Source organism: Papaver somniferum, chromosome 5 (genome assembly GCF_003573695.1).
Source record: "Papaver somniferum cultivar HN1 chromosome 5, ASM357369v1, whole genome shotgun sequence".
Taxonomy (NCBI): domain Eukaryota; kingdom Viridiplantae; phylum Streptophyta; class Magnoliopsida; order Ranunculales; family Papaveraceae; genus Papaver; species Papaver somniferum.
Window position 1 is genome coordinate 61,546,977 of NC_039362.1, and position 13,790 is coordinate 61,560,766.

The 13,790-nt window shown below is 35.2% G+C and overlaps 1 protein-coding gene and 1 pseudogene across 1 annotated transcript; one reads left to right on the top strand and one right to left on the bottom strand.

Moving 5' to 3' along the window:
- The first annotated feature begins 6,669 nt into the window (after positions 1-6,669).
- On the top strand, positions 6,670-10,425 carry LOC113281691 (annotated as a pseudogene).
- Positions 10,419-12,858, bottom strand: LOC113281690 (transcription factor MYB105-like). Its single transcript, XM_026530485.1, has 3 exons — positions 11,982-12,858; positions 11,390-11,854; positions 10,419-11,106 (listed from the first exon to the last, which is right to left on the bottom strand). Exons 1-3 carry the CDS (start codon positions 12,598-12,600, stop codon positions 10,802-10,804), a joined length of 1,389 nt encoding a protein of 462 aa, XP_026386270.1. The 5' UTR covers positions 12,601-12,858; the 3' UTR covers positions 10,419-10,801.
- Between the last annotated feature and the right edge of the window lie 932 nt (positions 12,859-13,790).

Below are 13,790 nucleotides of genomic sequence, written 5' to 3' on the forward strand. Positions count from 1 at the left end.
ATGAAGTCTTTGTAGTCACTAAACCCTAAAAGGGTTTCTGGAGAGGACGACTCTAGATACAACTAGGACACACCAAAAAATAGTGTTAGGATTCAAAAATCCCAGTTTCCAAGAGTTCCCCTTATACAGACTTCAAAGCCTAGGTTGCTTTAGGTTTAAGCTAAGATAGCTTTGGAATCAAGAAATCAATATTCACCATTATATGAAAGCTTTGAATCTTAATCACATATACAAGATATACACTCTGGTTAGGTAAAACGTAACCGAACCGTGTATAAAGTCTATGTCCAACATGGTTAGCCGAAACTAGCCGATTTGAACTTTAAAAGCTTAACACTCATTTTCATGTTCACTAAGACATTAATATTGAGTCACAATTTTGTGATCAAATGAGTCTAGAGTTAATTAGAGAACTGATCAAATGAAAATCAATTCATAGAAATAATTTAATTATACTTGAATCATAATCGACATAATTTGTAAATGTACAAAGTACAATTACTTGAATCGTTCGTGAATCAGCTGAGTTACAGTATGCAGACCGGTTTGCAAACTTATATGTAATCACGAGTGCCGAATTTGACAGAATTCTTGCAGTTCACGTATTGGTTTGCAAACTTGGATGCAACTCAAAGTTCCGGAGTTGACATAAATTTTTCAGTTCACGTACCGGTTTGCGAACTTAAGACTTTTAACACCGGTTCCGGAGTTCACATAACTTTTTTAGTTCACGTACTGGTTTGCATACTAAACTGGTTCTAGAACATAGAACTGTTTTGTCTCGCATACCGGTTTGATTATTTTAACCTGGTTCCCTTACCACAATTCCAAAATGTTTTGCATAATATGCCTTCCTATCCGGATCACAAAACAAACAGATTTTCCCATGATGTACATACGAATATGCATATCACACAAATCAGAAAGTCGATATATAGCTACTCCGCTACATGTATGAATACATGTAATACGACTTCAAAGCATTTTTCTTAGTTTGTAAGACTGATAACATCACTGTCTTGTACTCCAAATATAGTAGTTATATATTTTTCTAAATCAATTCGAAATATTCCTGAATAATATCAATGACACATATCACTGTTCCAGGCTATTTTCAAATGATGAACTTGAATCATGATTTGGTTCTGAACAATAAATTGTTCGCCACCGAAATTTTATCAAGTATGAACAAATGTTCATTAACCTTAGTCATTATATTTCGAGAAATTCGTAAACTAAATAATTAGTTCTCGACTCGAAATTCTTGTCTATGCAAGCTAGTCTAATTAGTTATGCAACAATCGTCTCAAAGATAGGAAGGTGAATATAACTTGAGAAATAGGTGGTTCAGTCTTCACTTACCTTTTGTTGATGAAGTTCTCCAAAAGCTTCGATTGATCTTCGCCTTCAAACGGTAGAACAAAAATGATGACTGGCTTGTTTCTCAACTACCACTATCCTAGACCGAGATTTAACTAATTGTAGACTAGAAATCAAGATATAGTTTTGACAACAAGCTTGATATAGCAACACTTGTGAGTTCGACCGAGCAATGCTCTAACAAAGTCGCAGAGATAAAATTGCAAATATTTTGGGGGTTCAACAAATGAAAATCAATGATATGTATCTTGGTCATAAACTTCTCAATTCTGCTTACAAGATTGATTCTTATAATTTTCTAGTTGATAAATTTGATACAAAGATGGCAGGTTAGAAAATAATCCATTTTTTGCATGCACGCAAAATTATTATGATTCAACATGTTTTGGGTCTCATTCCACCTTACCACATAGCCGCCTCTCTCATTGCGAAGAAGGTATTACAAACATTTACTAGAACTATGCGAAATTTTTCGTCTGGACATTCTAGAAAGGTCAGGCAAACTCATTTTATCAACTGGAAAAAGTTTGAACAACCAAAAGCTGTAGGAGGGCTCGAATTCAGAACCTTACATCATATCAACAGAGTCATGACAGCCAAGCTCATTTGGAAATTACTTGAGAATGATAGTTATTTGTGGTATCAACTAATGGGAGAAAAGTATCCTCATAAAGAGAGCTTTTGGGAGGTGAAAAAACTTCAGAAGTGCTCTTCCACTTGGTCAACAATGTTAAACTGCAGAAGTGATATGAAAAATTGATGTTGCGAGGTTTTTAAGAATGAGAAGAAGATAAACATTAAAGATGATCCTTTGGTACCCAATATACACAATATGAGGCCCAATCCTACTTCAATCTCCTCCAACTGTCCTATTCATGTGGATGAGATTATATTGCAGAATCTAGTCATATGGGATGTCGAAAAACTTCGACAACTATTTAATACTTATATCACTAAGAACCATAAAGAAGAATCTGAGGACAAGATGTTATGGATTCATCATTCGAATGAGAAGTTTTCGACCAAATATTTTATCAAAACCCTACAAGATAGAATCTCGACATCTTCTAATGCTGGTCATACTGAAGATTTTCCATGAACAAAGTTTCAGCATGTACAAGTTCTACCACCTAAAATTCTTATATTTCTATTGAAACTCCTTAGCAATGGGATTGCAATGGTAGTAGACTTTTAAAATTTCTAAAAGACATTTATGCATATTGCAGGTTGTGTAATGGGGCTATTGAAACACTTGAAGCCTTGTCCTCTACTTTCCAGTTTCCCAGAACATCTTATTTACTTCTCCATTAAATTTCAGAACTGATGAGAGATTGATTTTGTTTGTACTTCATTATATAAAGAGCTGGCCGTTGGAAGGAGGATATTTGTCTAAATTAAAGTTGGGGGGCTTGTTTATTGTGGGTAAAACAAGAAATGACGTCATTCTTAACAAAGGAATAATCCAGTTGGAGAAGATGTTGCATGAAACTGCATATTGGTATAATCTGAACACTCCTGCTACAGACATTATTGCTCTGCCTACTGAACAAGGCATTTTAGATTCTGCTGCAGTTGTGTTGGTCTCCTCCACCTCAACCTAAAACTAAGATCAGTTTTGATGGTGCAGCTGGTCCTAAAGGGTATGCATGTGTTGTTGTGCCAAGAAACCCTCAACTGGAGTTGATGTCAAACGAAAGTATTAGATTTTTTTCTCCAGTGGAAGCAGAAGCTTACGGTGCTTTGCTAAGTATTGATCTGGCTATCAACAAGGAATTAAAGCAAATTATTTTTGAAGGTGACTTCCTCAATGTGATTAATTCACTGAAATATCACAACTCTCCCACTCCTTGGCGCATAAAAAACACCATATCCGGAAGTCAAGGAAAAGCTAGGTTGTTTTACATCTACTAAATTCAGTTTCATCGAAAAGTAGGCCAATGTCATAGATCATTCCTTAACAGCTTACAATGTTGAACACTATCAGTCTCACCAGTGGTTGACCTTTCCTCCTTCATTACTCGCATTTTGTATGAATCTTCTTTAGCTTCTTATTATTCTGTTGGTTTTATGTTAACCTTAAAAAAAAAAAATCAGTCTTTTGTAAAAACAAATATGGTTGTGTATTTTTTATGGACGCAAGTGTAAGTAAAATTTCCCCCAACGAATTTATTTGACCCCATCAAAGGATTGTCCTAAGACTCCTAACACATTCTTTACTACATAATGTTAATATTGTATTTTTTCCTTAATCACGACAATATGCGATTTCACCGAGTGACTTCATTGAGGTACGTCACAGTCACACATGTCAGTTTACATTACGATTTTTCTTTTCATAGCACGCGTAGAGCTGCACAGGAACGGAGCCGAAAACCCGGACTGGCCGGAACCAGCGGAACCGTACCTGTTTTTGCACCGAACCGAGAAAGGGGTACAGGTACCGGTCCAGAAAATAGGAACCGAGGCTGAGGTGGTACAGGTACACGGTCATTTAGGGGGTAGTAAACCTTCCCGGACCGAATGTACCGAAGAATTCTAGCCATTAACTTTAAGGGTAGTAAACTAATAATAGCTATTAGATTTAGGGGGTATATATAGAACATAAGGCTAGGGTTTCTCATTTTCTTTTCTTTTTTCCGTCTTCTCTCTCTGAGAAGGAGAAGAACTCCATTAGATTTACAATGAAGAGTTTTCTTCACTTCTCAACTCCACGAACACCAGTTACTTACACCACCAGTTACACTTACAAGTTACACCACCTCTCGATCCAGAAGAAGAAGGTGAAAAAAATCAGTGATTGTGTTTCTATTGTAAGTTTTTTTGCTTTTTTTCTTCTCCAATTTTAATCAATTTCTATTTGTTATTGTGTTTAAATCGTTTGATTTGTACTACTGGGTTCCATGATTTTTTTAATTTGAGTTTTATTTTGATTTTTGATGACCAATTGGTTGGAACTGGATTAATTTAATTTAGGATTTCACAGGGTAAGTTGTCACGCCAAGCAGAATACGAAGGGAAAGGATTCAAGGAACCATCCAACTCAGAAATTGTTAATCAAGGGTAAGTTCATCAAAATCCTTGCTTGCAATCCTGTGAAATCTTCTTATGTTTCTGTGAAATCTCTCATTTTTGTAGGGTATTTCTGTTTGTTTGATTTTGGGGTTTCTAATTCAGTGATTTGAGATGCTAGAGATTGATTGGAGATGCTAATTCAGTTATTAGAAATATTGCAGTTTGCACCTTTTGGAACTGAAAAGATGATGTTGAGTTTCTTCTTTTAATGTGTGTACTTTTTTTGGTTTACTTAATAGTGATTGCAAGCAGACTGTAATTGGATTCATCTGAGTTTCATAGTTTTTTGAAATAAATTTAGTGAACTTTCTTTGGTTTGATTTAGGTTTGGTTGAGGAACTGTATATGACTTTGTTTAGTTGTACAATACAACTAAGCTTAGTTTTCTAGTTACATGGAAGTTGTGTTGTAGTATTTGGTTGAACTGTATATGACTTTGTTTGGTGTTCTCTAGTTCCATGGAAAGAGAGTGTAAAGTCCTTGTAGAAGCTCTTTATCTACAAGGACAGTTGAGGCATTGATTTGCACTCAAAGTTGGCTAAGGAAGCCAATACAACTTGATCTTCTAAGTGACTATATACCAGATGACAATGTTGTAGTTGAAGAAGGTAACATATTCTATTCACAAATTTTTTTTCCTTGTTACTTTTTTTTAGTAATAGTTACTAACAGCCTAACTTGCTATTACTTTTTTTTTGCAGAGATACTGGGTCCTATCAACAATAATGTCACCACTCGTGCAGCCATGGAATAGATCTCCACAACCACTTCACCGCCAATGCTACAACTTCAACTTCAACTAACTTGTTATTAGTTGTTAAGACGGTAAAACTTTAAAATTAAGACTATTGTATTGTAGTATTATTTGTCTTGGTCAGTGTGTGTGTTTGTGTGCTACTGCTACTTGTTAGTTGTTATTTTTTTCAGATTTTCAAGACTTTGGTTGTTTGGCACTTTGGATAGCTAGTATTATTGCTACTTGTTAGTTGTTACTTTGTTCTTTGATTGAGATATTGCTTAATATATTGAAAAACAGGTAAAACATGTACTTAATTTGTCTGGAAAACTAACAGGAAAATCTGTCTGGAATTATGACAGAAAGTACCGATTGGTACCGGAACTAAGGTACAAGATACATGCACCGGTCTAAAATTTTGGAATCGAGGCTAGGGAGGTACAGGTACTCGGCCTCGGCAAAAACCGAGCCGAACCGTACCGTGTGCACCCTTAAGCACGCGAACTCATTGAACGAACAACTCAATATCAACATAGTCGTATTACAACAGTAGAGATAGTTGACGACCTTTGCAATTACTCCCTCCGTTACTTTTTAATAGGCCAATTTCTTTTTTGAGAAAATTAAGGAAATTAAGAGAACTAATTATTGAAAGTGGTCCTCTAGACACTTGTCAATAAAAGAAGTGAAGTGAAATGATCTCCATGACACTTGTCAGCCAAAGAAATAACTGAAATGGTCCATATAACACTTGTCATCAAAAAAAGTTAAAAGAAAAGTGGTCCCAGAAAATTAAAAGTAACATTTGACTTTCCCAATTAGAAAACTGACCTATTTTTTTGAAATATTTATTTATAAAAACTGGCCTATTAAAAAGTAACGGAGGGAGTACAATATCACAAAGTATATCCACCCTCAAGGAAATGAAACTAAAAAGAGTGTAAACTCTTAAGAAACAACCCATCTAAAACCCATGGTCAGATTTTGCAGTCTTATCAAATTCAGACAAGTTTGAAAAATTCGTTCAAGAAAAACAAAATTGGGAATCTGGGATGATATACATTTGTTCGGGTCAATACGGTAATTATATTTAGACCGCAGCTGCTTACAGGTACCCAATCAGGTTCCAAATACTGAAAGGGCCGGAATTTTCGCACTCTTTCTTGCGAGTATTATTCACAGCCTCAGGGCTTTAAAAACAATACAAGTCACAGGTTTGATTAGGTTTTTTCAACTCAATTATCAACACCAGTTCTGAATCATCAGGTAAGATAGGTAAAGGGTCATATTATGTTGTTGTAGTCAAGCTGTATCGAGTAAACGCAAGCTGCAAGAGCAGCATGACATTTTGATTTTGATTTCCATTATTACAAGCTTGATTAATATCAATGAAGAGTTCTTATGGTAAGTTTAATGGACAAAAACTAAGATTTATTGCTTAGGAAATGCTGGGATTGTTCAAGGTAGAGTTGGGGGTGGGTTTCTTTTCTATCATTCTTTGAGTTTTTATCCTCTAGGAATATATATATGATTGGATATCGATTGTGAAAACATTTATAATCTTAAGAACAAGAATTGGAGAAAATTTGAGCTTGGTAGGGAGCTGTTTGATCAAATGATTGTTAGAAAAATACAGGATGAGTGTAAAATACAAATGAGTGCACACATACTGTTTGATATAATTACTCATCCCCGTATAGTTTCTTGCAACATATCTGTGGTGGTTAGGAAATGTATATACTGTTTTAATGAATTGATTATATCGTAGAGGTCCTTGAGAACATGATTTTTTTTTTGGATTGATTTTTCTCGAACACTTTTACTGATGAATAATGTCTCATGAGTTGTGCAATTAGAAATGCCAAGGTATTTAGCATGATATCTGCGTCTGCTCACAGATCCAGTGTAGTCGTGGCAAGAGAGGTTTTAGAGCTTATGGCCAAAGCTTAATAAGGTATCTTTCTTAAACTACATGAGGTAATTTAATCCTCAGTTGTTCCGTTAGTTATGTTGCAGTCGCTTTAGTATCATTCTTTGCCAGAGATCTGAACTTAAGTGTTTTTATTGATGTGTGCGCCAAATGTTAACCGACCCGGCATTGGATCCTCCAGGATTAGAGTGATTTGATCTAATTAAAGCATTTGCTTAATCAAGAATAGTATCTCACTTTATCAAGAATATATGATGTGAGCTTTAAAACCAGGCCTAAACACTAGAGGCTTTAAAAAAAAAAAAAAAAAAACAGTTATAGCCCATTTGAGTACCAGATGGTATTGCATTCCATTTATTTTGGAACACAAGTATTGTATTTCTAGCAGGATAACATATCTAAAGCTTAACGAGATAAATTAAAGCGTTCTTGGCTGAAACACTTAGTTTATGAAAGTACTTGATTAGATCAAAGCTTACATACTTCAAATTTGACAGTCTTTTTTTTTTTCCTTTTCTTTAAAAGGCTGAAATCTATGAATTGAAAGCAAGTGAAATCCGTAAAGCCTGTATGCCTATCTACATGTGGAATATGGATCTTTCCTGAGTCCTCAACTAGTTCACAAATGTTATATATGACACTGTCGTATAAGAGCTTCATTACTTGGACAATTAATCAGAGTCCATTTCATATCCTGGACCTAGATCAATTCTAGTGAATCCAATTATTGTCAAAAATTTAAAGAACCACTAAGAGCCCAGGAATCTCATCAATACCAGTACATGTTAGGGTAATATCAGGATTCTTTATGTCGTCATATAGGCCTAACAAGGGCTAACCGTAAGTTTACCTTCTAGATCTTTTGTATACAAAGTGAAGCCTTTGGCTGTTAGATGCCTTGTATATCAGGACATTTATGCGATTAATAACTCTTATTGATTCCTCCGCTAGTGTTAAGATTCCAACTATTCATCTTTGATCTTATATATGCAGGCAGGGTCACTATTCATCTCGAATGTGATTATACATTGATATGTGGTTTATACATTTTGTATTTTTATTTACACGAAGTTACTGTTTTTATAACAATGTTTACCAAACATGTTTTTGAATCTAAAAGAAAATGAAAACAAAAGATAAATGTCGTATTTAAAAATGTTAATGTGAACAAACACTCTATTTTTTTTTTCTAGGGTTCAAAATGACTATCGTACAACTTAGGAAACTTGGATTACCGTTGATGAATCTGGTTAGGTTTAAAGGGATTCCCATTTTAGAACAATTACAGCTAGAGGAAAAGCTACTTCGAACTTCTTCCGAAAACTGGTGTATTGTCAATGATGGAACTAATTCTCCAACAATTGTCATGGGAATCTCTGGGTAAGTTTCTTCTTCTTCCCCTAATTTTCAATTCTTAGATAGTTCAATGATTACAGATTTCTTGGCTATTGAAATTCTACAATTTTGACTTGATCAGCACAGTTTGACCAGATAACTGATGACATAATTTGATTTACAGGAAACCTGCTGAGCTTCTTGAAGTTGAATCTGTGATAAGAGATCGCATTCCTGTTATTAAAAGGTTTACAGGGGGAGGAACTGTTATTGTTGACCAAGGCACAATCTTTATTACATTCATATGTAATAGGATTGATGTTCCTGGTGTGCAACCATATCCTCAACCAATTATGTCTTGGAGTGGCTTGTTATATGATGAAGTTCTTCAAGAAATTGGCGATTTTCATCTCCGTGAGAATGGTATATATATGATGAATTGATAATTATATCTCATTCTATCTTTGTTGCATTGGTGATTGAATCTAACCGTCTTCAAGTATTTACTTCCCTGGTGACTGTTTTTCTTTTTTGACAGATAGATTCTTTGAGTTTTGAGTTCTTATAAGAAAATGAATGTGACATTAACTGGATGCCTTTGCTATTTAAATCTAGATTATGTATTCGGTAACCGCAAGTTTGGTGGGAATGCGCAGTCCATAACCAAGAACCGCTGGATTCACCATACATCCTTTTTATGGGATTATGAGACCAAAAATATGGCCTACTTGAAGCAACCTAGACGTATTCCTAAGTATCGATCGGTATGTTTTCACTTCCTTTTTAATCTCTTTCCCATCTTAAAAATTGTTCATTATATTGTTTTTTTTTTTTTTTGCTGTCTCACTTTTCTTGAAAGGCACGGTAGTGTACTGTCATGACCATGACTACACTGAGCATCATTATCAACACTGGCAACTATTTTGAAAATTAAAACTATGTTAGGAATGTTATTTATTCATTTTTTGACCAGCCTGTACAAGTTGAAATTCTGGACTGTTTCAGAATGCATCATATCAAGGGGCCAGCAGAGTATGGTTCAGGCCTAACCCCCGGCTTACATGTGTCAATTGTCTAGATTTGTAGTGCTTAACCCCTAGTAGCAACTGGAATTAACCCACAGTAGAAGCCTAAGTGTTGTTTTAGACGCAAGCGACATTCTTAAAGTCCCTAGCACTAAGGGATTCAACAGCATTGGATAATTTTATTGAAAAGATATTCAAAGTTCCAAGGAGCCAAGAACTCACTTTGTCTAGCATTAGATAACCTAATGTTATTTCTAAACAGCATTCTTCAGTCTTCACATCTAAGAACCCTTTTTCAGTTGTTTTGAGATAGGAAGAAGATGCATTTTATGTTTATGTTGGGTAAATAGTAGAACTCATACTTCAAATCTTGATCAAGTTCATTCTTGACAACAAGATTTCTATGCAAGTTTTCATTTTCGATTGCATGGTTTATTTTGTAACAGGAAAGGAACCATTTAGAATTTATACGTCGTATGAAGGAGTATATGCCCAGATCAGCTTTTATCGAGAAAACCTTTCCTCAGTTGGAAGCCGTTTCTTGGTAGAACCAACAAATCTGGAAGCAATTGGAGCTCATTCAGGGACAGCATTTGCCCATTCAACTAGTTTATTGACAAAGCAGGAACTAGAAGCAGCTTTAGGTTCTCAACCCTTGAACTTGCCGTTGGAGGTTTTAGAGTCATGATTATGACGTGGAGATGATACTAATGAATAACAATTGAGCTGGTAATGGCCGCACCAATAATTCTTCATTGGACAGACCTTGGCAAAACAATTGAAATCTTGCTCAGGTCCCCCAAATTCAATATTTTTTGTAATCTTATGCACACACACATACTTCCACTGAATTTATACAATAAATTCTGTTAATGGAAGTCATTAATGTAAACTGTCTTGCTTATAATCAATACGGGCACTTACATATTGGAAGGCCCTTAACTGGACTTGCCATTTTCCGCACTTACATATTGGAAGGCCCTTAACTGGACTTGCCATTTTCCACTTATTTCCTTTGGCTTGATCATTTTTCATGTTCTAGAAATTAGTAGGATCTGAAACTAATAAGACCAGAAATAAACAGTTGGAAAGATGTTGAAATTAATTCTTCTTCTTTCTTTTTATGTGAGTGAGTTGCAAGAAAAGATAGAGCAAATGATGATTAAAAGAGATTAGTTCTGATTTCCTCTGCTACCCAACTGAACAATAATATTTTCCTTTTTACCTCCAATGTAAGACTAAGATAAGCTTTCTTTTTCTTTTCCCCACCATTTTTGAATAATCTGTTTTTAAGGTTATTTCTTGAGCCCTTTCCTTTTAACTTCATGTTGCTCCAACCCCAAGAAAGTCTATAAATGGGGGTGAAATTGTGGTCTCAAAATGGGTGACCCCTCCTCTGTTCTCTGCAATTGATGCTGATGCTTCAATATCTGAAACTTGAGATGTTGATGTCATTGAGTTTGAGAAAATTGAAGGATGGCTATGATTTGATTGTTGCATTGTCATCATCTGAGTTAAGGTTTGTTGTTGTTGGTGGTGGTGGTGAGGATGATGGTAAAAGGAAGATTCATCTCTTGGCCTCTCCCAACTTTGCCTCAAAAACCTTGTCAAATCTTGGTTCCTTGAACCTGCAAATATAGCATTAAAGACTCTAAGCACAACAGAAAGAAAGAGAGGCCTCAACAGTTAAGTCATATTAAAAGGTATTAATAATAAAAGTAAAACAGAAAGTTAAGTAGCATTATTCTAACTGAATCTAGGTACAGCTATGGCTGTAAGCAGGTATGAAACATATGTACTTAGAAAGAACAAATTAGTTGAACAACTGCCACAGATAATTATTGAGGAAGGAAAATCAATGAGGAAAGTACTGCAAAAACTAAAACAGAGTCATTAGAAGAAATAACAAACCAGTGAATGGATCAAAAGTTGTTTGGTCTGCACCACAGAAGCCACTTTGATGATCAGGAGAGATCTTGTTGTTGTTGTTTGAAGAACCAAGAAACATATATTCAGTATTAATGGAAGTTGAAAATGGGCAAGGAGATAAGCTGGTGAAGCTTCCATTGTTGAGATCAAAGCAGCTTTGTTCAGTGGTTAAGCTTGAATTGTCATCCAACTTTCTGTGAACAGTTTGGCTTAGTTTTCTCCTTCTATATACATTTGATTGTTCTCTAAATTTTCTTGCCATTATAACATGCCAGTGATTCTTGACTGCATTATCTGTTCTTCCAGGGAAAAGTCTAGCAATCATTGCCCATTTGTTACCATATACTCTGTGAGCTGACATTAGTTTTTCTTCTTCTTCTTCACTGAATGCTCTTCTGTTGATTTTTGGGTCTAACTGGTTGAACCATCTCAATCTACAACTCTTCCCTGAAAACATAAAACAAGAAAATTAACATCAGTAGAAAAAAAGTGTTTTCATTTTTTAAGACCAAAAAAACAAGCTTTAATGAGACTAGAGAAAGTGAAACACATTCTAACTTTTTCTCTATGTTACCTGATCTTCCCTCCAGCTTCTCTGCAATTAGGTTCCAATTCTGAGGACCATAAAGAGCAACAAGTTCCTTGAGTTTGCTGTCTTCTGCAGGTCTCCAATGTCCTCTGGCACAGAGCTTTGATTGCCCACCATCTATTTCTTTACCATTTACTGAAATACTGTCATATGGGTTTTCTTCATTGATTAAATTACTGTTACTGTTATCTTGATCCATATTCATACCATTATTTCCTTCAAAACCATCACTGAAATCAGAGCCTTTCCCACCACTAGCACATTTCTCATTGTGATTAAGATGAAGCTGATCTACTAAACTGTTGTTGCTGTTGGTTAAAAAAGGAATTCCCATACAAGAAGTTTTCTTACTAACCATTTCTAAATTATTCATAGGACATATGTATTTACTATCTTTTGAAGAAAACCCATTTGGATTAATAGATAAAGAACTAATCTCTGCAAACAAACCCATTGATGGAGCAAAAGAAGTTGAGTTACAGTTCTCCGTAGTAGTAGCAGCAGCAGGAGTATTATACTTGTTGTTGCTGTTGTTGTTCATATCTTGATATACTTGGTGATGATAGATTATAGCAGCAGTGTTGAACTGTTTCTGCAATGTCATGTTGTTGCATGTACAAAAGAAAAGACTGATCTGATGATGATTTTTATAAATGTGAATAATTTTTCTCTTGAATTAATACAAGAGTCAGTCACAGGAGGAGAAAGAAAAAGAGATGTTGCAAGTAAATGGAAATGCTTATTGAAACAGCAAAAGTGTTTTAACAGAAACCCACACGACTTCTTCTCTGTTTGAGAGAAAAAGTTCACCACCCTGACTGACTCTGACGTCTATATATGATGCATGATCTATAATATTTTTTTTTGAAAGCTAATTGGATTGGATCTAGTGGGAGAATTGCTGACAATGGGGAGGGAGACTCAGACCAGTACTACTACTGCTTTCATGTCAATTCATATAATGGGGTCCGTCCGTCCAACTTATAGTAGCATTTTGTTTCTATTCTTTACACAGTTGGGAACAGTCTTATTTTTTCACTTTTTTTTAACTTGGGGTAGTACACGTGTGGGTGTATGTCATCACTTTATTGCTCGTGTGGGTGTGTAAGTGTGTAAGAAGAAGAACCAAAAACAGAAGTCTATATATACTCTAGTTTCTGCTGCACTGTCTGTTTGCTTGTGTGACTTCATCTTCAAACAGAAATTTCAAGTTTGAAAAAAAATAAATCTCTGTTTGATTCTTTACCTGCCCATGGTTAAGAAGAGCAGTAAAAAACCTTAGACCTTTCATGGTGATTAGTTGGAACCCATCAAATTGTGGGGTCCTCCAATTTTCACCAATTTCTTGTAATTTTGATAGATATTGAAGCTGTATTGTGTTTAGTTACTGTGCTTTATAACTATTTGTGGAAATGCATTTCTTGTTTTTAAGGTTTTTCATGGTCATGACTCCACTCAAAGGGGGTGTACTCAAAAGGTGATAGTGAATAATGAAAATGTTGATAACTAGTACTCCAATGAAGACCCTGTTCATCTGTAATGTTTGCTTGTTGTAACAAGAAACCAAGAAACATACTGTAATAAAAAGGAATTGCATATTTCCCTGTAAGGAATGTCCTTAGCCTGCATTTCCTCTTTTCCTAAATTCTTATCCAAGTAAAAAAACATTCAATTTACATTTTACACCAGAAATGTAAGTTTATTTTTCACCCTACTGGATAACCCAAATCCAGACGTTTTCATTTAATTGGGGAGTCAGAAATCTAGCAAGAGAATGGTACTACCACCACCCTT

Excerpts from the sequence above, each read along its gene's own strand:
- LOC113281690 (XM_026530485.1), bottom strand. The coding sequence starts at position 12,600 with ATGACATTGCAGAAACAGTTCAACACTGCTGCTATAATCTATCATCAC. Across the intron at positions 11,855-11,981 it reads GAAGCTGGAGGGAAGATCAG|GGAAGAGTTGTAGATTGAGA; the intron begins GTAACATAGAGA and ends TTATGTTTTCAG. Across the intron at positions 11,107-11,389 it reads AACTTTTGATCCATTCACTG|GTTCAAGGAACCAAGATTTG; the intron begins GTTTGTTATTTC and ends CTATATTTGCAG.